Below are 24,449 nucleotides of genomic sequence, written 5' to 3' on the forward strand. Positions count from 1 at the left end.
TCTTTCTGGAACCCTTTTCTCTTCAGCCACCCTAAAAAATGCGTTCATTGAAGCGGGAGTGGTAAAACTTGGCCATTTGACGGGGGTCTCCACAGAAAAACTGGCTGAGGTGACGGGCATTCGATCAACCCGAGTTCTGGAGAACTTGGTAGATGAGGTGTGGCAGTCGCTGTCGCCATCCCACCGGACTTTTGCTCTGGATGCAGATCTGGCTGACCAGTGGAGAAAGGGACATGATTATGTTTTTCCTGCCTTGAGTGTGGGTCCTGCGGTGGGGGAATGGAGAGAGGAGGATGGTCTCCTGCTATCACTGGGGACTCTAACACCTGCAATGTTCACCTCCTGCAATGGGAAGAAGCTATACCTTAGCTGTGTAAAGGTGTTAAACCTCAGCTCGCTCGCAGGCGTCAGAGAGTCGAGGTGGACGGATGTGTTTGGCTTGGGCTCTTCCCCTCAGGGCAGCTGGCGGATCCTGTATAAATCTCCGGTTGAGAAAAGGATGGCTGACATCCAATGGAGAATTATACACGGTGCAATAGCCACAAACAAATACAGAGCTCATTTTGACCCAGGCACAAGGGGAGGCTGTCCGTTCTGTTTTATGGCAGAAACATTGGAGCATTTAGTCGTGTCCTGTCCCCGATTGGCTGGTCTTAAAAAAATGTTACAGGGGTGGGTGGAAGGGTTCGGGGAGGTTTTCTCCATACCACTTTTTGTCCATGGCCCCAAATACATCCTGAAAAAGAAAGAAACCCTACTATTGATGAATTTCTTGTTTGCTAATGCAAAATGAGCAATCTGGAAAAGTAGGAAGAACCAACTTGCTGGAGTGGGATGGACGGATGCAGTGCTCTGTCTGAGGGGGGTTGGTGGCAGCGCGTCTGAGGGTGGAGCATGCATACTATACGCTGATCAATCATCTGCAGGGGTTTCTGGATGTGTGGGCTGTTGGGCAGGTTCTGTGCTCGCTGGGGGAGAATGACTCTAATATTGAAGTTTTAAAGGATAGGTGTAGTTTTTGTTTTTAAAGTGTGTAAAAGAGGATGTTTTTAAATGGGTAAAACGCTTTCAAATGGGATTTTCAAATGATATTTATTTGGTAGTCATGAAAATCTGTTTATTTATTTATTTGATTGTGTAATGTATTAGTTTTGTTCCGACTCTTTTGCAGGGTGGGTGTATGTTTAAAACAAATGCAAATAAAATTTGTTTTAAAAATCAAATCTTCTTCTTCTTCTTCTGTGGTGGAGGTGTGTTTTTGAAGAGGGAAGAGGGATTTTCACTTGTATTTCGTTTGTTTCTGTTTCAATCGTTTCTTTAACTGTATGATCTTCAGTGGGGATATTTGTACTCTTTGCAAGTACGGTTAATACTTTTTCGTGAGTGTTTTTCCGTGCCTCGTGGCGGGGATGGCGTCCTTCGGGGCGCCGCCGGTGTCTCTGAGACACGGAGTGCGTTTGGTGGCTCAGGCCGCAAGCACAGTGGAGCAGGTGCTGCTGGCTGTGGGGGAGCAGGTCGGTCATGTAAACATCTCCTATGCTTCCCGCATGAACAAAGCGGTCGTGGTCTTTTTGAAAGACCAGAAATATGTGACGGAATTTATTGAGAGCGGATTAATGGTAAACGAGGAATATATTCAAGTTTCGCCGTTGGCAACACCGTCCACGCGGATCACTGTGTCTGGCGTTCCTCCATTCATCCCGAATGAGGCGCTGGAACGGGAGCTGAAGCGTTTCGGTAAGTTTGCTAGTACTCTCCGCACTGTTGCTCTGGGGTGTAAGGAGGAAAAGCTAAAACATGTCCAATCTCTGCGGAGACAGGTGTTCATGTTTCTGAATTGTCCCACTCAGACACTAGATGTGTCTTTCCGGGTGAGGCACGAAGAGGGTTTTTATATGGTGTATGCGAGCTCAGGGAACGTAAAGTGTTTTGAGTGCGGAGAGTCGGGTCACAAACGTGTTGCATGTCCACAGAGACGGCACGCCGCTCCGCCGGGTGCGGCTGAGCCCGGGGCGGCTGAGTCCGGGGCCGCCGGGGCCGCTGAGCCCGATGCCGCCGAGCCCGGGGCCGCGGAGCCCGAGGCCGCCGAGCCCGGGGCCGCTGAGCCCGAGGCCGCCGAGCCCGGGGCCGCTGAGCCCGAGGCCGCCGAGCCCGGGGCAGCCGAGCCGGCCGCTGGGTCGGCGGCCGCGGAGGCCGGTGTCGCGGGGGCTGCTGTTGCACCCGCCGGGGCCCCAGGGGCTGCGGAAGAAGTAGGGATGAATATCGTGAGAGATTAAACAGGGATTGTGGTGAGTGTGAGAGGAAAAAATGTGGAAACAGGTAAACGGGTGGGAGATGATCTAGTAGGACAGGTGAGGACCGGGGCTGTGGGACAGGTGGAGGCTGTTGGCACACAGCAGGAGCTGCCGTCTGGTTCTGGGAGGCAAAAAGAGCTTCAACAGGCTGCAGACAATAATGAGGTGACAGAGATGGACACAGACGGTGAGGGGGATTCTGACTGTGTTTCAGTTGCAGATAGTCTCTCTCAGAACACAGAGATATATTCTTTAGAAGAGATTAATGTCTTTTTAGATGAGTCCTTTGGCAAGGCAGTGGAAGTGAGAGACTTTTTCCCTGACACTAACAAGTTTCTTCATACAGTGAGCACTCTTCAGAAAGTTGTAGGGTTAGACCTGCTGGATGAAAAGAGACGCTATCGTCTCAGGAAGCATGTAACTACTATGAAAAAAGTTACGAAAGGAAGTAAAAAAGGGGGGGAAACTGAAAAGGTCTAAATAGTTTCAAAATGATCATGCAACACTGGGTGTCTCCTCTCTGCTGTGTGTACCTGTCTGTTCTTTTTCTCGGTCTCCTTCCTCTAATGCAGGCTTTAAGGGTTGCTTCTTTAAACATTAACGGGGGTAGAAGTGCACATACAAGAGCTTTAGTGTTGGAGGTCTTTAATCAGAAAAAATTAGATGTGATATTTCTGCAGGAAACGCACAGTGATAGCCTGAATGAGACGGACTGGGGAATGTGGTGGGGGGGGTCAGTATGTACTCAGTCATGGCTCAAACCTTAGTGCTGGAGTAGCTGTTTTTTTCTCCCCCTCTCTAAATGTTAAGATTTTATCCAGCACAGAGATAGTGGCAGGTAGAGCCTTGATGGTGAAAGTAGAACTGTTAGAGTTCTTTTTCACTTTTATTAATGTTTATGCACCCAATCAGGGCCCTGCACGTGTATCTGTGTTTCAGTTATTAAAAGACGAGCTAGACACTAGTGTACAGGGGGAGTGTGTTATACTGGGGGGGGACTGGAACGCTTGCACTAATGTCACTTTAGACAGAATAGGACAGGAGCCGCATCCTCAGTCGTCCCTTTTACTGTCACAGGTGATAAGAGAGGCTGACTTAGTGGATGTGTGGAGGATGAAGCACCCCTCTGTTAAACAATACACCTGGATGAGAATGCTAGATGGGGGCGTCAGTGCAGCCAGGCTAGACAGATTTTACATGTCTGCTTCTTCTATTACTCGTGCAGTGAACTGTCACATCCAACCTGTTGGTTTTACAGACCATCAGCTAGTTTCTTTAGATTTGGTTTTATCCAACACAGAGAAACCTAGATCGTTCTGGCAGTTTAATGTTACAATTTTACAAGATTTGACTTTTTGTGAGAATTTTAAATTATTTTGGATCAACTGGAAATCAAAGAAAGAATCTTTTCCCTCCCTGAGTCAGTGGTGGGAGGTAGGAAAGGCTCAGATTAGAGTGTTCTGCCAACAGTATACAGCCTACTCCACTGCAAACATTAGGAGAGCTATAGAGCAGTTAGAGAGGGAGATCAGAGAGTTAGATAGTGTGTCTGCTCGAAATATAGAACAGTCCCTCCTAAAACAACAACAGCTTAACTGTTTTCTTCAGGAGAAGGCCAAGGGAGCTCTGATCAGAGCCCGTTTTACTTCCATGAGAGACATTGATGCACCAACCACCTTTTTCTTCAACCTGGAGAGGTCTGTGGGCCAAAGGAAGCAGATGGTATGTCTGCGTCTCCCCGATGGACAGGTAACCTCTGAACCTGCTGAGATGAGGAGGCATGCAGTGTCCTTCTACACAGACCTGTTCAAAGCCGAAGGTTGTGACGTGGAAGCTGCTGATGAACTTCTTCAGGGTCTTCCACAGCTGAGTCCAGCCGAAAGTGACACCCTGGGCTCTGACATTACGCTGGAGGAATTGACCTCTGCGGTGACACAGATGGCCTCCGGCAAGGCTCCGGGCATAGACGGTTTACCTGCAGACTTTTTATAACATTTCTGGAGTATTCTGGGACATGACTTGCTGGAAGTATTGATGGAGTCCTTTGGGAAAGGGACTCTTCCAGCTTCCTGTAGGCGTGCAGTGATTTCACTGTTGCCTAAGAAAGGAGATCTAACCCTGCTTAAGAACTGGAGACCTGTGGCTCTCTTATGTACAAGTATGTATATGTATAAGATACTGTCAAAGGTCTTAGCAAACAGACTGAAGTGTTTTATTGAACTTCTTATCGGTACTGATCAGACATATTGTATCCCTGGCAGATCAATTGTGGACAATTTGTTTTTGATGAGAGACACTTTTGATGTTTGCAAACTGTATAATATAAATGTTGGTATCATTTCTATTGACCAGGAGAAGGCGTTTGATCGTGTGGATCACACGTTTCTGGCTGCCACATTGCAGGCTTTTGGTGTTGGGGAGCATTTTTTGTCCTGGGTGAAGTGTTTGTACAGTGATCCATGTTGTGTTGTGAAGGAGGGCTGAGCAGACCTGTACCAGTTAAAAGAGGGATCAGGCAGGGCTGCCCTATCTCAGGCCTATTATATAGTATTGCCATCGAGCCGCTTTTGTGCAGACTTAGAAACCGGCTGAGGGGCCTGTGTCTGCCAGAGTCAGCTCAGGCCCCCCCAGTGGTTGTATCAGCTTATGCTGATGATGTCAGTGTTTTTGTCCAGGGTCAGTGAGATATCCAGGAGCTACAGGACAGTTTAGATTTGTATAGGAAGGCTGCTTCAGCCAAAGTTAATTGGGAGAAGAGTGAGGCAGTTTTGGTAGGTCGGTGGAGTCTAGAAAATAGGCCCAGTCTTCCTGGTAACCTTAGCTGGGGAAACAAGGGTTTAAAGGTCCTGGGAGTTTGGTTGGGGTCTGAGGACATGGTGGCACAGAACTGGGAGGGATTGCTGGGAAAGGTGCAAGCAAAATTAGCCAAATGGAAATGGCTGCTACCCCAGCTGTCCTACAGGGGAAGAGTTCTTGTAGCCAACAATCTGGTTGCCTCGTCTCTGTGGCACAGACTCCAGGTGTTAACCCCACCGCCGGGCCTCATGAAACAACTGCAGCGGCTCCTCGTGGATTTCTTCTGGTCGGGTCGTCACTGGGTGCCAGCATCGGTCCTGTACCTGCCTGTGGCGGAGGGGGGCCAGGGCCTCGTGGACATTACTGCAAGGACTGCTGCTTTTAGACTGCAGGCAGCTCAGCGGCTGCTGTATGGTGCCTCTCCCTGCTGGCTGGCTATGGCCCGGCTGTTGCTCTGGAGGGCAGGGGGCTTTGGTTTTGATAAACACCTGTTTCTGCTGAAGGCCCCTGCGTACAAGATAACTGGACTTACACCTTTTTACTGCTCAGTCATCAATGCCTGGAAGATTCTGAGTTTTACCAGACCACCTGACCCCCGGCCTGGGATGTGGCTGTTTGAGGAACCACTGTTTGACACTGGTTTTCTTTCTGGAACCCTTTTCTCTTCAGCCACCCTAAAAAATGCGTTCATTGAAGCGGGAGTGGTAAAACTTGGCCATTTGACGGGGGTCTCCACAGAAAAACTGGCTGAGGTGACGGGCATTCGATCAACCCGAGTTCTGGAGAACTTGGTAGATGAGGTGTGGCAGTCGCTGTCGCCATCCCACCGGACTTTTGCTCTGGATGCAGATCTGGCTGACCAGTGGAGAAAGGGACATGATTATGTTTTTTCCTGCCTTGAGTGTGGGTCCTGCGGTGGGGGAATGGAGAGAGGAGGATGGTCTCCTGCTATCACTGGGGACTCTAACACCTGCAATGTTCACCTCCTGCAATGGGAAGAAGCTATACCTTAGCTGTGTAAAGGTGTTAAACCTCAGCTCGCTCGCAGGCGTCAGAGAGTCGAGGTGGACGGATGTGTTTGGCTTGGGCTCTTCCCCTCAGGGCAGCTGGCGGATCCTGTATAAATCTCCGGTTGAGAAAAGGATGGCTGACATCCAATGGAGAATTATACACGGTGCAATAGCCACAAACAAATACAGAGCTCATTTTGACCCAGGCACAAGGGGAGGCTGTCCGTTCTGTTTTATGGCAGAAACATTGGAGCATTTAGTCGTGTCCTGTCCCCGATTGGCTGGTCTTAAAAAAATGTTACAGGGGTGGGTGGAAGGGTTCGGGGAGGTTTTCTCCATACCACTTTTTGTCCATGGCCCCAAATACATCCTGAAAAAGAAAGAAACCCTACTATTGATGAATTTCTTGTTTGCTAATGCAAAATGAGCAATCTGGAAAAGTAGGAAGAACCAACTTGCTGGAGTGGGATGGACGGATGCAGTGCTCTGTCTGAGGGGGTTGGTGGCAGCGCGTCTGAGGGTGGAGCATGCATACTATACGCTGATCAATCATCTGCAGGGGTTTCTGGATGTGTGGGCTGTTGGGCAGGTTCTGTGCTCGCTGGGGGAGAATGACTCTAATATTGAAGTTTTAAAGGATAGGTGTAGTTTTTGTTTTTAAAGTGTGTAAAAGAGGATGTTTTTAAATGGGTAAAACGCTTTCAAATGGGATTTTCAAATGATATTTATTTGGGTATGTCATGAAAATCTGTTTATTTATTTATTTGATTGTGTAATGTATTAGTTTTGTTCCGACTCTTTTGCAGGGTGGGTGTATGTTTAAAACAAATGCAAATAAAATTTGTTTTAAAAATCAAAATCTTCTTCTTCTTCTTTCTGTGGTGGAGGTGTGTTTTGAAGAGGGAAGAGGGATTTTTACTTGTATTTCGTTTGTTTCTGTTTCAATCGTTTCTTTAACTGTATGATCTTCAGTGGGGATTTTTGTACTCTTTGCAAGTACGGTTAATACTTTTTCGTGAGTGTTTTTCCGTGCCTCGTGGCGGGGATGGCGTCCTTCGGGGCGCCGCCGGTGTCCTCTGAGACACGGAGTGCGTTTGGTGGCTCAGGCCGCAAGCACAGTGGGAGCAGGTGCTGCTGGCTGTGGGGGAGCAGGTCGGTCATGTAAACATCTCCTATGCTTCCCCACAGTAAACACTGAAAAGTGTTTCTCTCCGTCTGTCAGTCCTAAAAGAAACAGTTTTCCATTTTTGTGGAATTTTTAGGAATCCTCTCGTTTCCCTTGGAGCTCCAAAATAATATGTTAGTCCAAAAACATGCATGGTTAGTTATTGTTTTAGAATCATGCAGTTACACTGATCACATGCTGGCATTCATTCACACTCACACTGTCAGGTTTGGTCAGGTACACCCCAGAGTCAGTCATTGACAGTGCTTTTGCCACACTTTCAGTCAGGGTCAAAGGTCATTTGGTCTCGGTCTTTTGGCCATGTCATGCTCTGCAGAGTCTTTTCAGAGGTAATTCAGCAGAGGCGCGTACCCTTTATCTACAAAAATATGTCATATGCGGAGCGCCATTCCTTATTCATTCACGATTACAAATATAATTTTCAAGATGGTTCTAACTTTTCATTGGGACATCTGCTTCCCATATTTCCTGAAACCTAGTACAACATTCACTTCATTATAGTACTACTACTACTGCAGTTTATTTACACCTAATTTGTATTAAAAATGTCTAATAGATCTATTTCAGAAACTTGTGTACATAACTATTATCTTGAATCAAAACATTATTAGGATCTGTGTAGCTCTGCTATGTATTTCATAACTCATTAATCTTCAATTCTGGTCCACTTAAAGAACAATGTAAAACCCTTCAACACTGTGTGGAACCTTGGGTGTCCGAACATGTAACAATTACTCCCTCCTTTATCAAGGACTTAGAACAGAAGTAATTTCATCAATGGTTTGTAGTTGAATTTAGGAATGTTCACTTATGGCAGGTATGTTTTTACTTTAAATAACATCTCAACATTTTTACACATGTTTTACTCCCAATTATATTGCTTTTTCAATATTACATTAGCAATCTCTCTTTGCCCAGTGTCTTTTTAAAACTCTACATATTAGACTAAAAACAACAGTTATTTCCACTTAAAGCCCTCCTATGGTAATAACTATGCTACAATGGTGAAATCAATACTGTCATGATTCTTGTGTTGTGTCACGTTTTTAGTTTTGTGTGTCTGGTAGTGGGTGTTTTGCTTTTCTCCTTGTCATGTTTTCCTCCCTGTGTATTGTCTGGTCTTTTCCCCTGTGTTTTCATGTATGTCGTTAGTTTCCCTGGTGTGTCTAATTTCCTGATTGTTTTCACCTGTCACCCCTTCTGTGTCTCCTGTGCTCATCAGTGTCAGCCCCGCCCCTGATTGTTCCCACCTGTGTCTTGTTACCCTGTGTTTAAATTCCCCTGTCTCCCAGTGTTCAGTGTCAGTTCGTTTTTGTCTTTTGCCATGGAAGGTCTTGTGTCTTGCCACAGTCAGGTCTATGCTCTCTTCGTGCTATTGTAAAGTGTTGTTCCTCACCACGTGAGCGATTTTCATTTTGTTCTTATTTTTTTGTCATCTCAGCTAGAGATTCGAAAGTGACAATTTTTTGCTCATCTTGCTTTTTGTTTTGGAAAATAAAGTATCTTACCAATACTTTACCTCTGTCTCCCAGGTCGTGCAATTGGGTCCTACCTCCTAAGTGCCTGAGTTCTTAACAGAACGAACATTTGGACCCAGCCGACCCAAGAACACTTCACGCCACTCTGTCAGCACACGGCGTGAACGTTTTTCAACACGAGGAACAGCTGGGTATGGCCACCCAGAGAATACAAGAGCAGAGACGACGCCAGGCAGAGATTCAGGAAGACATCTCTACACAGCTGCAACAGCTGGCTGAAAAGATTAATCGTTTGATCCCTCACCTGCGGACTGCTCCAGTGCCGGCCCCAGCAGCCATGGTTCCGGCTTCACTACCGGCCCCAGTAGCCATGGTCCCGACTCCAGTTTTGGCTCCAGTACTGGCTCTTCGGCCGATGCCAGCTTCCTGTGCCCTGTCGGCTTACTGACCATCTCGAGTCTCCTCTCGAGTCCCCTGTCAAGGTCTTTTTCAAATTCCCTCTCCAGTCATCTCTCCAGTTCCCTCTCAAGTCTCCTCAAGTCACCTCTCAAGTTCCCTCTCAAATTCCCTCTCCAGTCATCTCTCCAGTTCCCTCTCAAGTCTCCTCTCAAGTTCCCTCTCAAGTCCCCTGTCAAGTTCCCTCTCCAGTCCCCTGTCAAGTCTCCTCTCAAGTCACCTCTCAAGTTCCCTCTCAAGTCCCCTGTCAAGTTCCCTCTCCAGTCCCCTGTCAAGTTCCCTCTCCAGTCCCCTCTCAAGTCACCTCTCGAGTCCCCTTTCAAGTCACCTCTCGATTCCCCTCTCGAGTCTCCTCTTGAGTTCCCTCTCAAGCCACCTCTCAGTTTCCCCCTCAAGTCCCCGCTCAAGTTCCCTCTCGAGTCCCCTGTCAAGGTCCTTTTCAAGTTCCCTCTTCAGTCCCCTGTCAAGGTCCTTTTCAAGTTCCCTCTCCAGTCCCCTCTCGAGTCTCCTCTCAAGTCCCCTCTCGAGTCTCCTCTCGAGTCCCCTGTCAAGGTCTTTTTCAAATTCCCTCTCCAGTCATCTCTCCAGTTCCCTCTCAAGTCTCCTCAAGTCACCTCTCAAGTTCCCTCTCAAATTCCCTCTCCAGTCATCTCTCCAGTTCCCTCTCAAGTCTCCTCTCAAGTCACCTCTCAAGTTCCCTCTCAAGTCCCCTGTCAAGTTCCCTCTCGAGTCCCCTGTCAAGTCTCCTCTCAAGTCACCTCTCAAGTTCCCTCTCAAGTCCCCTGTCAAGTTCCCTCTCCAGTCCCCTGTCAAGTTCCCTCTCCAGTCCCCTCTCAAGTCACCTCTCAAGTCTCCTCTCAAGTCACCTCTCAAGTCACCTCTCAAGTCTCCTCTTGAGTTCCCTCTCAAGCCACCTCTCAGTTTCCCCCTCAAGTCCCCGCTCAAGTTCCCTCTCGAGTCCCCTGTCAAGGTCCTTTTCAAGTTCCCTCTTCAGTCCCCTGTCAAGGTCCTTTTCAAGTTCCCTCTCCAGTCCCCTCTCGAGTCTCCTCTCAAGTCCCCTCTCGAGTTCCCTCTCAAGCCACCTCTCAGTTTCCCCCTCGAGTCCCCGCTCAAGTTCCCTCTCGAGTCCCCCCCTCGAGTCCCCGCTCAAGTTCCCTCTCGAGTCCCCTCTCAAGTCACCTCTCGAGTTCTCTCTCGAGTCCCCGCTCAAGTTCCCTCTCGAGTCACCTCTCGAGTCTCCTCTCGAGTTCCATCTCGAGTTCCTACCCTATGTCCTGTGCCGTTGGAGGCCCCAACGACTACTGTTCTGCCGGGGGTCCTGCCAACCCGATGTCCTGTGCCGTTGGAGGCCCCGACGACTACTGTTCTGCCGGGGGTCCTGCCAATTATATGTTCTGTGCCGTTGGAGATCCCGCCGACTACTCTTCTGCTGGGGGTCCTGCCAACCCTATGTCCTGTGCCATTGGAGGTCCAGCCGACACCTGTTTCGTCGGGGGTCCTGCCAACACTGTGTCCTGTCCTGTTTCGTGGCCCATCAACACCAGCCCTTGCTCCGTCGTGGGTCCCACTGACACCAGCCCAGGTTCCGTCCAGGGTCTCGTCTACGCCTGAACCGCCAGGGGTTCGACCAGCTCCTGCCCGTCCTTGTGCCCGGCCTCCTGAGTTCCCAGCGGCTTTCGCCCTAGAGCCCGGTCTCCTGAGTTCCCCAGCCGAGGACTTCACCATGAACTCTGCCTTGCCCCCGGACCGTCCGCCCGAGGACTCAACCATGAACTCTGCCTTGCCCCCGGGCCGTCCGCTCGAGAACTCCATCATGGGCTCTGCCTTGCTCCTGGGTCGTCCGCCCGAGACACCCATCATGGACTCTGCCTTGCCCCTGGGTCGTCCGCCCGAGACACCCATCATGGACTGTGCTTTGCCTCTGGGTTGTCGTCCCGGACCCGTCCTCCGGACCCCCTTCACCCACCCTTTTTGGATTTTTTTTTTTTGTACGTCTGGAATCCGTCCCTTGAGGCGGGGGGGTTCTGTCACGATTCTTGTGTTGTGTCACGTTTTTAGTTTTGTGTGTCTGGTAGTGGGTGTTTTGCTTTTCTCCTTGTCATGTTTTCCTCCCTGTGTATTGTCTGGTCTTTTCCCCTGTGTTTTCATGTCTGTCGTTAGTTTCCCTGGTGTGTCTAATTTACTGATTGTTTTCACCTCTCACCCCTTCGTGTCTCCTGTGCTCATCAGTGTCAGCCCCGCCCCTGATTGTTCCCACCTGTGTCTTGTTACCTTTTGTTTAAATTCCCCTGTCTCCCAGTGTTCAGTGTCAGTTCGTTTTTGTCTTTTGCCATGGAAGGTCTTGTCTGTTGCCACAGTCAGGTCTATGCTCTCTTCGTGCTATTGTAAAGTTTTGTTCCTCACCACGTGAGCGATTTTCATTTTATTATTTTTTTGTCATCTCAGCTAGAGATTCGAAAGTGACAATTTTTTGCCCATCTTGCTTTTTGTTTTGGAACTTACCAATACTTTACCTCTGTCTCCCGGGTCGTGCAATTGGGTCCTACCTCCTAAGGGCCTGAGTTCTTAAAAAATACTTTAGATTGGAACACTATATTTGGTTTGGTACTAGCTCTCCCTTTAACATTATCCATACAAATAAAGATATGTCTGATCTTATAGAGCAGGGGTATTCAACTAAAATTCAACGAGGTCCAGTTAGAGAAAATCTCCCCATGCAAAGGTCCGGAACTTCAAAATGTCTAAGTTATGAATTAGTGTGATATATATTGAAGTAGCTGTAGCTTTATCAACGTCTGCATCAAATAAAGAAAGTACAATTCAAAAACAACAATTTATTGTCAATTAACATTGAACTATACAGATATACAGTAAATACTGTGGATATGTGTAATGTTCCTCTCGGGCTAAATTTCAAAATAAAATAGAGAAAATAAATAAAATAGCTTTTGAAAATATGTGCATCTTAAAAGTGCTTAATTTTAGATAAATAAAATAAAGTGTAGCAGCAGCTTGAGTTTCCCTTTTTCTTTGTTAACCGTTTCACATCATGACTTAACAGTTTCAGCCGATTATAGAACAATATCAGTCTTTACACATCATAACAATTGAACAGTTTTAAAGTTTCTCTTTCTTTCCCTCTTATATTGCAGTCCCTCATTCAGTGCGAGAGTTGAGCTGGAGCTTGTCCTGCCAGGAGTTTAGATCTGGGCTGAAATGGAGTCAGGGCCATTCTCACACATGCAGGTGCTCATTGGTTAGCCTTGGTTAGCCTGCCCTGGAACCATATTTCGTTTTAATGTTGATCCTGGTGGACTGATCATATTGGGCTCTGAGACTGCTTATTTGACCTCAGTTCTGACTTGAGAGGGAATGTTTAGTCAAACACTTTGTGTTTTGTCTCATAGTGGCGTTTTGGCACTTTTAATGAGCGCCACGGTCTCTGAACAAATGCTCCCAGTGGGCAGGAGGAACATGAATGATTCCACTCAGGGTTAAAAGCTCTGTTCTCACTGTCCACTTTCCTCTTCTTGGAGAGCGCCATGTGTAATTATTTGTCTCTCCCTGTCTGCCGCTAACACGCCTGTTCACTCTCCTCTCCGCTTCTCTCCCTGTATCGCAAATTATTCTCTTCACTCACTTTCGTCTCCGCTTCTCTCTGCCGCTCTCTCATCTCTTCTTCTGTGTTTCTCTCCCTGTATCGCTCTCTCGTCTCTTCTTCTGTGTTTCTCTCCCTGTATCGCTCTCTCATCTCTTCTTCTGTGTTTCTCTCCCTGTATCGCTCTCTCGTCTCTTCTTCTGTGTTTCTCTCCCTGTATCGCTCACTCGTCTCTTCTTCTGTGTTTCTCTCCCTGTAACGCTCTCTCGTCTCTTCTTCTGTGTTTCTCTCCCTGTATCGCTCACTCGTCTCTTCTTCTGTTTCTCTCCCTGTATCGCTCTCTCATCTCTTCTTCTGTGTTTCTCTCCCTGTATCGCTCTCTCGTCTCTTCTTCTGTGTTTCTCTCCCTGTATCGCTCTCTCGTCTCTTCTTCTGTGTTTCTCTCCCTGTATCGCTCTCTCATCTCTTCTTCTGTGTTTCTCTCCCTGTATCGCTCTCTCGTCTCTTCTTCTGTGTTTCTCTCCCTGTATCGCTCTCTCATCTCTTCTTCTGTGTTTCTCTCCCTGTATCGCTCACTCGTCTCTTCTTCTGTTTCTCTCCCTGTATCGCTCTCTCATCTCTTTTTCTTTGTTTCTCTCCCTGTATCGCTCTCTCGTCTCTTCTTCTGTGTTTCTCTCCCTATATCGCTCACTCGTCTCATCTTCTGTGTTTCTCTCCCTGTATCGCTCTCTCGTCTCTTATTCTGTGTTTCTCTCCCTGTATTGCTCTCTCATCTCTTCTTCTGTGTTTCTCTCCCTGTATCGCTCACTCGTCTCTTCTTCTGTGTTTATCTCCCTGTATCGCTCTCTCGTCTCTTCTTCTGTGTTTCTCTCCCTGTATCGCTCACTCGTCTCTTCTTCTGTTTCTCTCCCTGTATCGCTCTCTCATCTCTTCTTCTGTGTTTCTCTCCCTGTATCGCTCTCTCATCTCTTCTTCTGTGTTTCTCTCCCTGTATCGCTCTCTCATCTCTTCTTCTGTGTTTCTCTCCCTGTATCGCTCACTCGTCTCTTCTTCTGTTTCTCTCCCTGTATCGCTCACACTTCTCTTCTTCTGTGTTTCTCTCCCTGTATCGCTCTCTCGTCTCTTCTTCTGTGTTTCTCTCCCTGTATCGCTCTCTCATCTCTTCTTCTGTGTTTCTCTCCCTGTATCGCTCACTCGTCTCTTCTTCTGTTTCTCTCCCTGTATCGCTCTCTCGTCTCTTCTTCTGTGTTTCTCTCCCTGTATCGCTCTCTCATCTCTTCTTCTGTGTTTCTCTCCCTGTATCGCTCACTCGTCTCATCTTCTGTGTTTCTCTCCCTGTATCGCTCTCTCTTCTCTTCTTCTGTGTTTCTCTCCCTGTATCGCTCACACCTCTCTTCTTCTGTGTTTCTCTCCCTGTATCGCTCTCTCGTCTCTTCTTCTGTGTTTCTCTCCCTGTATCGCTCTCTCATCTCTTCTTCTGTGTTTCTCTCCCTGTATCGCTCACTCGTCTCTTCTTCTGTTTCTCTCCCTGTATCGCTCTCTCCTCTCTTCTTCTGTGTTTCTCTCCCTGTATCGCTCACTCGTCTCTTCTTCTGTGTTTCTCTCCCCGTATCGCTCTCTCGTCTCTTCTTCTGTGTTTCTCTCCCTGTATCGCTCTCTCGTCTCTTCTTCTGTGTTTCTCTCCCTGTATCGCTCACTCGTCTCTTCTTCTGTGTTTCTCTCCCTGTATCGCTCACTCGTCTCTTCTTCTGTGTTTCTCTCCCTGTATCGCTCACTCGTCTCTTTCGCCCCCTGTCGGCAGCGGTTAAAAAAGAATCGCCCGTCAAAATTGAAATCCCCTATTAATGTATTGATTATAGTAGGGGTGCACCGAATGGGAAATTCTTGGCCGAAACCGATACCGAAAATAGGAAATAGTTGGCCGAAAACCGAATGCCGAAAGGCCGAATATGATTAATAGAAATATATATATATATAATGTATACATTTTTTACCAATGTTGTTCAGCTACCTGATTATGGAAATAGACATGATTATGGCAAAACTTAACTTAAATAATAATCACTATTATGGGTCCATAAAACATTTATTCAGCACTTTTGAATGCATACAGTACATTTATATATGTCATGTATTATTGCTAAAAAACATTATATCGCAGTCTTAGTGTCGCCAACTCGTTTCTAATATGCAAAGACAACAAATGCGTCTATGATGTATTTTCGATCAGACGAGATCTCTCTCCCCCGTCTGTGTGCGAGGGTGCGGGGCAGTTTACACACACGCAGCTGCTACATGCAGCGGAGCACACTGCGGAGATGGCGGAGAGAACGCGCTCCGAGGTGTGGTTAAACTTTACCCGTCTCGATGTGGAGAATACTTGTTACCATAAGTGCAATAAGAGTTTAGCATGTAAGCACGAGCAATTTGTCTAAACATTTAGCAAAAGTGCACCGCATGCAGACGGAGGAATGTACCGGGTTCGACCGTCTTTCTAGCAGCTCTGTAGCTCCATCACGAGTAACGTTTCCACGTCAGGTGTTATGTATGCTAGCAGCAACACACGGAGTTAACTACATGATACAAACATGGGTTAATGGTTAGAGGAAACTGAGTTATTTAGTTTGTTAAAATTTCAGCTATTCTGTTTACAGTCTGTCATCAGATTATTTAATACGATTTGTTAAAGGCTCAGGGCAATCTCGATGACAAAGGTCAATGTTCCCCCCCCTGTGAGCTAGCCGCGAGCATGGTCGCCGCGTCTTTATTACGTCATCACAACAACACGTTAGGTTACCAACGTAGCCTGTTCTGACATTCGGTGATATTTTTTCGGTGCAAAAACCCTTTCGGCCGAAAGCCGAAAGGGCCTTTTTAACCATTTTCGGCCGATAATTTTCGGTGGCCGAATATTCGGTGCATCCCTAGATTATAGGTCCGGGTCCGTATAGGTCGGCGTCTGGGTCCGGATCCAGACCGCGGTCCGCCTGTTGCCGACCCCTGGTATAGAGTATTAAAACTATCCCTTTAAACTGTAGATCAATATTGTAACAAATTAAATCACTACCAAATTCATTCATGAATAAGAATCTCTTAAAGAATCATTTCTTAACATGATGAAAAGATTGAAGAATATGTTCGACTCTGTACGGTGGCCGGCAGGTGCAAACGCAGAACAACGGCCCAAAACGCACACATTAGCAGGAAACAGCTGCAAATCTTGAAATGAAAAACAAACAAATCCTGAAAACAAATACAACCAAAAAACGCTGCATTTACAGAAATGATGCAAACTAAATACAACACACAAACCCCGAAAACAAACGCAACAAAAAAACGCTGCAAATACCAAAACGATATGCAAATCCCAAAACACATCCAAAAAAAAAACATTCCGGAAGTGCTCCAGGCCTCTAGGGGGTGCGCTACTTGGAACAGATTGATGTCTGACCAGACATAGAGAGAACGACCAAAGAGGCTTCTCAATACTCAAATTTCCCCTCCTCGACTCCCCTCCTCGGTTCCCCTCCTCGAGACTTAGACCCGCCCACAGGAGATGCGAGCGGAGGACCGAGGAGGGGAACCGAGGAGAGAGGAGGGGAAGCAGCAGACGTTTAAAGAAATGAGAACTGCATCAGCTGTCGAGTGTTTTGTCATAGCACTGTATTTTATAATCTCTGTTAGATCAGCTGAACATTGTTCCCCCACATATTTACTTTGAATTCATTGAGAGTGCGGTATACCGTATAATGAGACAATAACAGGCACAGATGCGGACACACACACACAAATATATTTATATAAATATATACAATTTAAAGTATGAGAGCTCAGCACTCTCATAATAACGTAACACAATCAGAGACTGGATATATCCCACCCCCCCTCTCTTTGGTCGCTGAAATGGGGAATTGAAATTACGGGCCAAAAGTTGTATTTACAAGTATTAACTTGTAATAATAATAAGCCACTTACAATTTTCCGTGAGATCAGGGAGCAGATATAAGATGGAAGTTTCCCTAACATACAAAGCCATGTTAGGGAAACTTCCATCTTATATCTGCTCCCTGATCTCACGGAGAATTGTAAGTGTCTACTGCCTGAGATCGCATGCTGTGGTTTTATTAAATGTGCCAACTGCTAGGACTGTCTTAGGGAAGACAGCTTTTAGATGCGCAGCTCCTCTGTCTTGGAATAGTCTGCAAATTAAATGGAAACTGAACAATCTGGTGCCACTAAATGTTTTTAAAGCTCGGTTGGATGCTACTCAATCGGAAGCTATAGGTACCTGTTTATGTGGATCATTATGTAAATGATGCTGTATGATGTCCTTTTGTTGTTCTATTTATGTTTTTATGTTTCTTTTCGCCGACATCTCTTCACCTGCACTAGTGGCCGTATCAAAGCCGTGATTGGTCAGATGTCGATTCATTGCAACGGTGTCGGGTTACAGACGTGCTCCCCTTGTCACCTCTGACTCTCACTCCTGCGTGATTGGCCTGTAGGGAGGGGCGGCCCTGTGTATAGACCTGTAATAGTCAACTGCGTGAGGAGTTGGAAAGGTAGTTCAGTAAATAATATCTTTAAAAACTACAAAAAAAACCTTTCTATCAGCTGTGCACCGTTATCGTGTAAATATAGATGTAATATATTTATGATCCACGTCACATATTCAGTTTTGGCGGCATTTTTTACAGTTTGTCAAAAGGTCTTCTGATCAGGGCTCTATAAATAAATATCTACGGCAGATATGTAATATTTAATGCAGTCGAACCGTGTATTACAATGCCGTTATGTGATGACTTCCAAAGAGAAAAGCAAGAACACTCGGAATAAAGTATTTTATTTAAAAAAAATGTTTTTCCGATTTCATATCATATAAAAACCATATCCCAACCATATCAAAACATCTGAAAGAAGAAAGGTGTCTCTCAGAATCGAAAGAGAAAAACCTATGGGAAAAACACAAAAGCATTGTACACAATTTAAACCAATACATGTCGTATAATTAACAAGGATAAACTGATGTGTTTTAGTTAAATCATTTGATCATTGGTTTTATTATGAAAACGTCGAGACCGGAAATACTGTTTTCAACCCGTAACTTTACATGGAGGCTGCCGCATACCTCAAATCATCTTCGTAATATCTATCAAACTATAGATCCTACATATTGACTGGACGTGGATTCTAAAAGTACAATATACACTTCTCGCTAGAAATCTAATCAAAAAGCATTTTAATGGCCAAACTATCCTACAATTTAGGATTTTACAGAGAGGGTTATTTGTGAATAAACGACCATCTGTAACGTTAGCATTCAACGGGTGCACTAGAGGTAAAACTTTAAACTGTAATTATAGGACATATTAAGCGCTTGAACAAACAACATATTTAGTCGTAATAAGGGCCTGAACAATCGGCCCATTTGGTCGTATGAGTTGGAGGACTTGTTGGCAGCCCACATCATGCCACTGTTCTTGTACTGCTTTGCATTTCATCTCCTCCTTTACAGTCTCTTCGCTGTTTTTATGGAGGGCGGATTCTGCTCTCATGTCCCACACTTTGCTCTTGTGCCAAATCTCGTGGCTCAGCTTGGAACTTCATGCCCTGTCTGAGGGACTGATGAGAGTATATCTCTGTAAGTCAGCATGCTGTTTGGTTCTGGCTGCCACAGGTGGAGATAGTTCTGGATGCAGTTCTGGATGCAGTCTTGTTGCTGGTTCAGCTCTGGATCTCTGTCTGTTCGATGGAGAAGGAGGAGTCTCCTGCTAGAGGAGGTTAGGTCCCCCCCCACTTAAATAATATCCACATGGATAGGAAACTAAATACATTTGCCCACATCTTGTGTCCATATATTTCTGTTGTGGTGGTCATGCCACAACCGTGCACGTGCATGCATACGCGAGTCATGGTAAGATATCTGGATTAAGAGGTTGCTTTTTCTTTGCGCAGCATGAAAGAAAGGCCAAATGAATGGGCTGTGATGTTAGTATTTTTAAGCAGAGGTCAATCATTTGTACGGCCCTCGGAGGATGATGAAAAAATTGAAATGGCCCTTGAGAGGAAAAAGGTTCCCCACCCCTGATTTAAGTGTCACATGATAAAAATGACGGCTCACAGAGTCCAAAAGGTACTGTAAATGCTGTATCAGTTGACAAATGGATTGCACCAATCCTAGTAAATGGGACAATTGTGCCATTTCAGATTGACACTGGGGCTAAAGCTAATTTAATTAATGTGAATGAACTCAAGGCACTTAGAGAGAAACCTAGAAGTATCTCAGAAAAGAACAAACCACTGAAGGCATACAACGGGCAGCCAATTGAGACAAAAGGGCAATGCCAACTCAAGTTGACAGTGAAAGGCAAACAGTACAGCCTGTTGTTTGTCATTGTGCCTAATGGGCATGAATCACTCCTGGGAGACAAAGCTTCAGAGAACCTAGGACTGGTTAAGAGGATCTATCAAATCAACAGTGGGGACAGAGTAATGGACAAACAATGCAGAAATACAAACCACACACAGTTTGCTGAAACAGTTGACATTGTAAAGGAATGTTCTGGTGACTTAAGAGTCTGCCTTGATCCAAAGGATCTGAATGAGAATATCAAAAGAGAACACTACCGTGGAAGTGAATGGACTATGTCATGGGAATGACACCACTTTACCAGTGTTGCAAAATAATGGAAAAGGGTATGCTAACTCACAGCTAGTTAGCAGCTACAAGGATTCCAAGGAACAGGAGGGCTGTGTACTGGGTAATAAATCTACAAGTGGTAGTCCTCCCTGGAACTCTCTGGGTGCAAAGCCGAAGAGTAAATCATTTCCATGGGATTTGGGAGGACGGATAACAGACAGAGCCCAGCGCTCTGAAATCTGTGATCGACCGGCTGGCCTGCATTGTTATCACCCAGGAAGAGCGCCTCTTCAACCCCTATTCATACTAGGAAACAGCCGTGGACAGCTGCTAAAGGGAGAACTACAAACAATCCTCCTAAACCACCAAGTGTGCCAATCCAGAACAGATACGCTCCACTAACCGAGAACCGGAGATCTCTTTCTGATGACCTGGATAACCTGTCCTCTTCACACAGCAGGGTAAGGACCAATAGCTACTCCAAAAGTAAAAGGCTAGAGGGAAAGCTAACGACTGGGCCTGAAACTCTGATTGTGGGTGACTCTGCTGTAAGAGATGTAAAAGGTCTGTGTAGTAAGAACAACACCAAAGTACTCTGTTTTCCCAAGGATGTGGTCTCGACTTTGCTGAGAAGATCCTGCATATTGGGGCTGAACATCCGACTGTGAAGAATGTGGTACTACATATTGGAACAAATGATGTTGTGAAACAACAGTCAGAAGTGCTGAAAGAAGACTTTAAATGTCTGTTGGAAACGGTCAGCTCTCTAAATGCAGAGGGGTTCATCAGTGGCCCTCTACCGCCAGTCAGAAGAGGAGTGGAGAGATTCAGCAGATTGTTTGCACTGAACACGTGGCTTTCAACTGTCTGTACTGACCATTCTGTCCATTTTATTGATAATTTTAACTTTTTCTGGGATCGCAGACATCTTTTCAAGGCAAATGGAGTTTGCCTGAACAAGTCAGGAGTGAAATTGTTTATCTCTAACATATTCAACTGCCTGCGTCATCAATCTGTTCCCTCTGCCAAGGACAAGCGGCAAGAGGAATCAAAACAGGAGAAAGACACAACACATCGCTCAGAAAACCCTGAAGAAGTATCACTGCACCCGCCTGAGGAATGTTCTGATTATGGGAGACCTATGACACACATGGAGGAGTCTCCACTGCCCGTCACCCCCCCTGTCAACGCCTTTGAGGATACTCTTCATTCATCCCCCAGCTCTCTCTACTCTCCGCTCACCCTTTCACCCTCGCCCACTCCCCTGGAGTTCGATGACCGCATGAAGGCGACACGCAGGGTTGGCAGCATGTCCTTTACCCCCGCCCCTCAACGACGCCCACCAAAATCACCGAAGCAGAGATGCGCACCATCTCCCCCGGCTTCATCACCATGCCTACCACAATCATCCAAACCAAAACAATACAAGGAAGATGGAAGCAGATTTCCAAACCCCCCTTTCTACAGTGTAGCCCTCACCCTGCCCTCCTATGATGAGAGGAGCAGGGTGGTGGGTCCTCCCTCCCCTTCAAAGCCTGATAGGGATGTGTGTGTACAAAACGCTGCAAACTGATATCTGCTGGGTCCAGGCTCAAGGGCGTATGGCACTCTTTCCAGGACATGCCGGGGCCCTGCCTGCCTGTAGCTTTGCCGATATCTGTGTTGATAGGTAATAGATTAAGAGCGGTGAATCATCTTAGATACAGGAAGCGCTCAACTGTTTGTGTGAGTTTATAAAAAAAAAAAAACTATTGACAAATATTTGTATTGGTATTTCGTTTTTTCAGCATAAGACATTGTACAAGTATACTGTATATCCCATAAAGGAAAAACAAAATAATACAAGAAAATACAAGAAAGAAAGAAAAAATAATAAAAAGAACGACATATATACACACATATATATATATATATATATATATATATATATATATATACAGGGCTGCACATAACTGGTGTGCAGGTGCGCATGCGCACCTCTGCCAAAAAAAGAGCACCGGGTCATTTGAAAAAAGGCGCATTTGCGTACCAACATTGAGAGAGAGAGAGGAGAGAGGGAGAAGAGAAAAGAGAGAAGAGAGGAGAGAGAGAAAGATATTTGCGAGTTGCATATGAACTCAGCACTGGCGTTATAGATGTTCGCCTAGGGCGCCAGATCTGGGGAGGCGCTGCGCTGGCAGCTCTGGGAGGGAAAAAAACATTTTTGACCGTTGGGGCTCATCCTAATTTTCGGCCTTGATGTAACAATATTCATAATTAAGTAAATGTAACACCCTTTTCACCCCGGTTACACGTTTCATTTGCCCTGTACGATGGGCGCTGTAAGTGATGAAAATGGGGGATGTTGGCTTATCTGGCACCCACAGCTCACAGCCAAAATGCGAGTGAGCGTGGGAGGGTGCACCGGTACCAGCGCTGTTGTTATTAGAATCTGGTGCTAGCTGCTCTAACGGAAGAAGAAGATGTTTCTACAATAATGTGGAGGAGAGCTCTCTCCAGTCAGACTGAGAGGCTGATAACTACAGCTCAGTGAGGTAAAGGACTCTGAGTGTTTAGATAATTCACTTTAGTCTAAGTCAGCGGTCTAAGTTATCTCAGTGGGTCTCAAACGGTTTGGTCACAATTTATGTAAACACATATTTCCAAGGCACTCCTTTATAATTATTGGGATAAACAGGTTTGAAATCATTCCAATGTATACTATAGGACAGCAACCAAAAATATCCTTTAAAACTGGAGAGATACAAAAAAATGCATTAAATAAATGTTAAGGTAAAATAAGATATGAACAACAACAATAAAATAAGTTCCATTCATTTGTTATTGGCTATGGTAGGTTATTGGTTATGTTCACATACTTATTTGATTACATCCACTTGTCAATCAGGAGGGTAGTGATGACAGCTTGTAGGATTACTGGTCGTGCTAATGTTGTCTTGTGTTCACCTCTGCATGTGTGTTCTGTGTTCACCTCTGTGTGTTCAGTGCCGTGTGTCTGGCAAATAAAGTCAAGACCCCCTCAAAAGTTACGGTTTATTTCATTTTAAGGATGAACACCAAGCAACATCTCCAGGTGCTCCTTTGAGAACCAGGGCAAAAAAGTTATGTGCACCCCTGTATGTATATATATATATACATACACGTAAGTGGACATGTGGTAAATATTGTAATTTAAACATTGCCAGTTACAAGGCCGGTAGACAAGTAGCCATATCACATCCAACCATTATAGAGGACACGGTCAATTAGGAGGCACATTTATTTCCAGAAACTCCAAGAATTCCCCCCATATTTGATGGAACACTTCAGGCTTTCCCTTTATGGCAAATGTCAATTTTTCTAAGGCTAAACAATGAGAGAGATTTTTTAACCAGTGATTGATCGAGGGGTTTTCTGGGTTTTTCCAAAAGACAGCTATTGTGTGTTTAGCTTGGAGAAGAGAAAAGACTACCAGTCTTTTCTTAGTGATATTAAGTCTGGGAGTTAGAGGGAAAACCCCAAGAATACAGAATTTTGGGCATTCTGGTAATGTGGCGGAAATTATTTTTGATAATGTGCCCAGAACATCTTTCCAAAATTATTTAATATTTGGGCAGTCCCATAAGCAGTGGAACAATGTTCCCTTATCATTATCACACTTTACACATTGATCTGGAATATTTGCATCATAATGGTGTAGTAGGGATGGAGTTATATAGGTACGCATAATCCATTTGTACTGTAGGAGTCTAAACCTTGTGTTAATAGTTTGAACCTGGGCTTTGTGGCATATCTGCCCCCATTCCTCAATTGTTACCTCTGCATTCAAATCAGTAGACCAAGCAAGTCTTTTATTCTCTGAGAACTCTCCTGATTCAGTTTTGCAAAGGTCATAGATCAAAGACACCTGTCCATGACCAGAGGAGTGATGTACTATAATTGTTTCCAGCTTTGACAGAGGTGGACATAATAGTGAGTGATCTTGTGCCTTAGATATATAACTCCTTAGCTGCAGATACTTAAAGAAATGTGTTGAGGGAATATGATGTTTATTTCTTAGCATCTCAAAGGTCATCAGTTTGTTGTCATCATATAGATCACTGATCTTATTGATGCCTCTGTTGGCCCACATTTTAAACCCTGAGTCATATGTTCCTGGTATAAATCTTCTATTACCCCATACAGGAGTAAAAGAGGATATCTGTGACTTTAAACCTAAGTGGCTTTGTACTTTGAACCAGACATCAATTGTGTTCCTGACAAAAGGGTTTTTTGTATTCTTTTTAAGCTGTTTTGGAGAGTCAGAGAACAAATACAAATTCAGTGGTAGTGGAGTTGTTGTATAACGTTCAATTTCAACCCATGGTATGGGGGTTACGTCTAAGAACCAACACATTGCTGCTCTTATTTGGGCTGCCCAGTAATACCAGGACAGATTGGGTACCTGGAGTCCTCCTCTCTCATAAGGTAGATATAAAAGGGATAGCCGTAACCTCTCTGATTGAAACTCTGATTGTTCCAGATAAAATTTGTAAAGATTTTCTTCATTTTGGGAAAAAATGAGGATGGTGGGTGCAATGGCAGGGATTAAAATAGATACAGAAATGTAGGTAGGACATTCATCTTGATAATATTGATGCGTCCGATTAGGGATAGAGGGAGTGATGTCCATCTGTTAATATAATCTATCACAGAAGCTATTATGGGGTCATAGTTTGTTGGAACAAGGTCTTCTATTTCAGGTGTAATCTGTATTCCTAAATATTTAAAGCTTTCCTGGGAATTTTGGAAATCTGTTTGAAGAGGTGGATTAAGTCTTTCAGATTCTTTAAGTAGAAGAATGTTAGATTTCGAACTATTCACCTTATACCCTGAGAACGTACCAAAATCCTTTATCAGTTTATTGAGCGCTGGCAATGACACTGACACATTTTTTATAAATAGAACGATATCATCAGCGTAAAGGGCCAGGCGATTTTCAATGCCCCCAACTGTTATTCCTGTGATATGAG

The 24,449-nt window shown here is 45.3% G+C and overlaps 1 protein-coding gene across 2 annotated transcripts in view; it reads left to right on the forward strand.

Annotated features, from left to right (window-relative positions):
* The first annotated feature begins 921 nt into the window (after window positions 1–921).
* The window catches only part of LOC117553151 (cortexin domain-containing 1-like), a 48,724-nt gene continuing 25,196 nt past the window's right edge, over window positions 922–24,449 (forward strand). The window contains exons 1-2 of one of the 2 annotated variants that reach the window (XM_034226969.1): window positions 922–1,737; window positions 1,974–2,031. In XM_034226969.1, the coding sequence (XP_034082860.1) occupies window positions 1,410–1,737; window positions 1,974–2,005 (360 nt within the window). In that variant the 5' untranslated portion in view covers window positions 922–1,409 and the 3' untranslated portion in view covers window positions 2,006–2,031. Of the gene's footprint in view, window positions 1,738–1,973; window positions 2,032–24,449 lie in introns of those variants that run through there. The other variant, XM_034226970.1, reaches the window with a different exon arrangement.

This window comes from Gymnodraco acuticeps, unplaced genomic scaffold (assembly GCF_902827175.1).
Source record: "Gymnodraco acuticeps unplaced genomic scaffold, fGymAcu1.1, whole genome shotgun sequence".
Lineage (NCBI taxonomy): Eukaryota > Metazoa > Chordata > Actinopteri > Perciformes > Bathydraconidae > Gymnodraco > Gymnodraco acuticeps.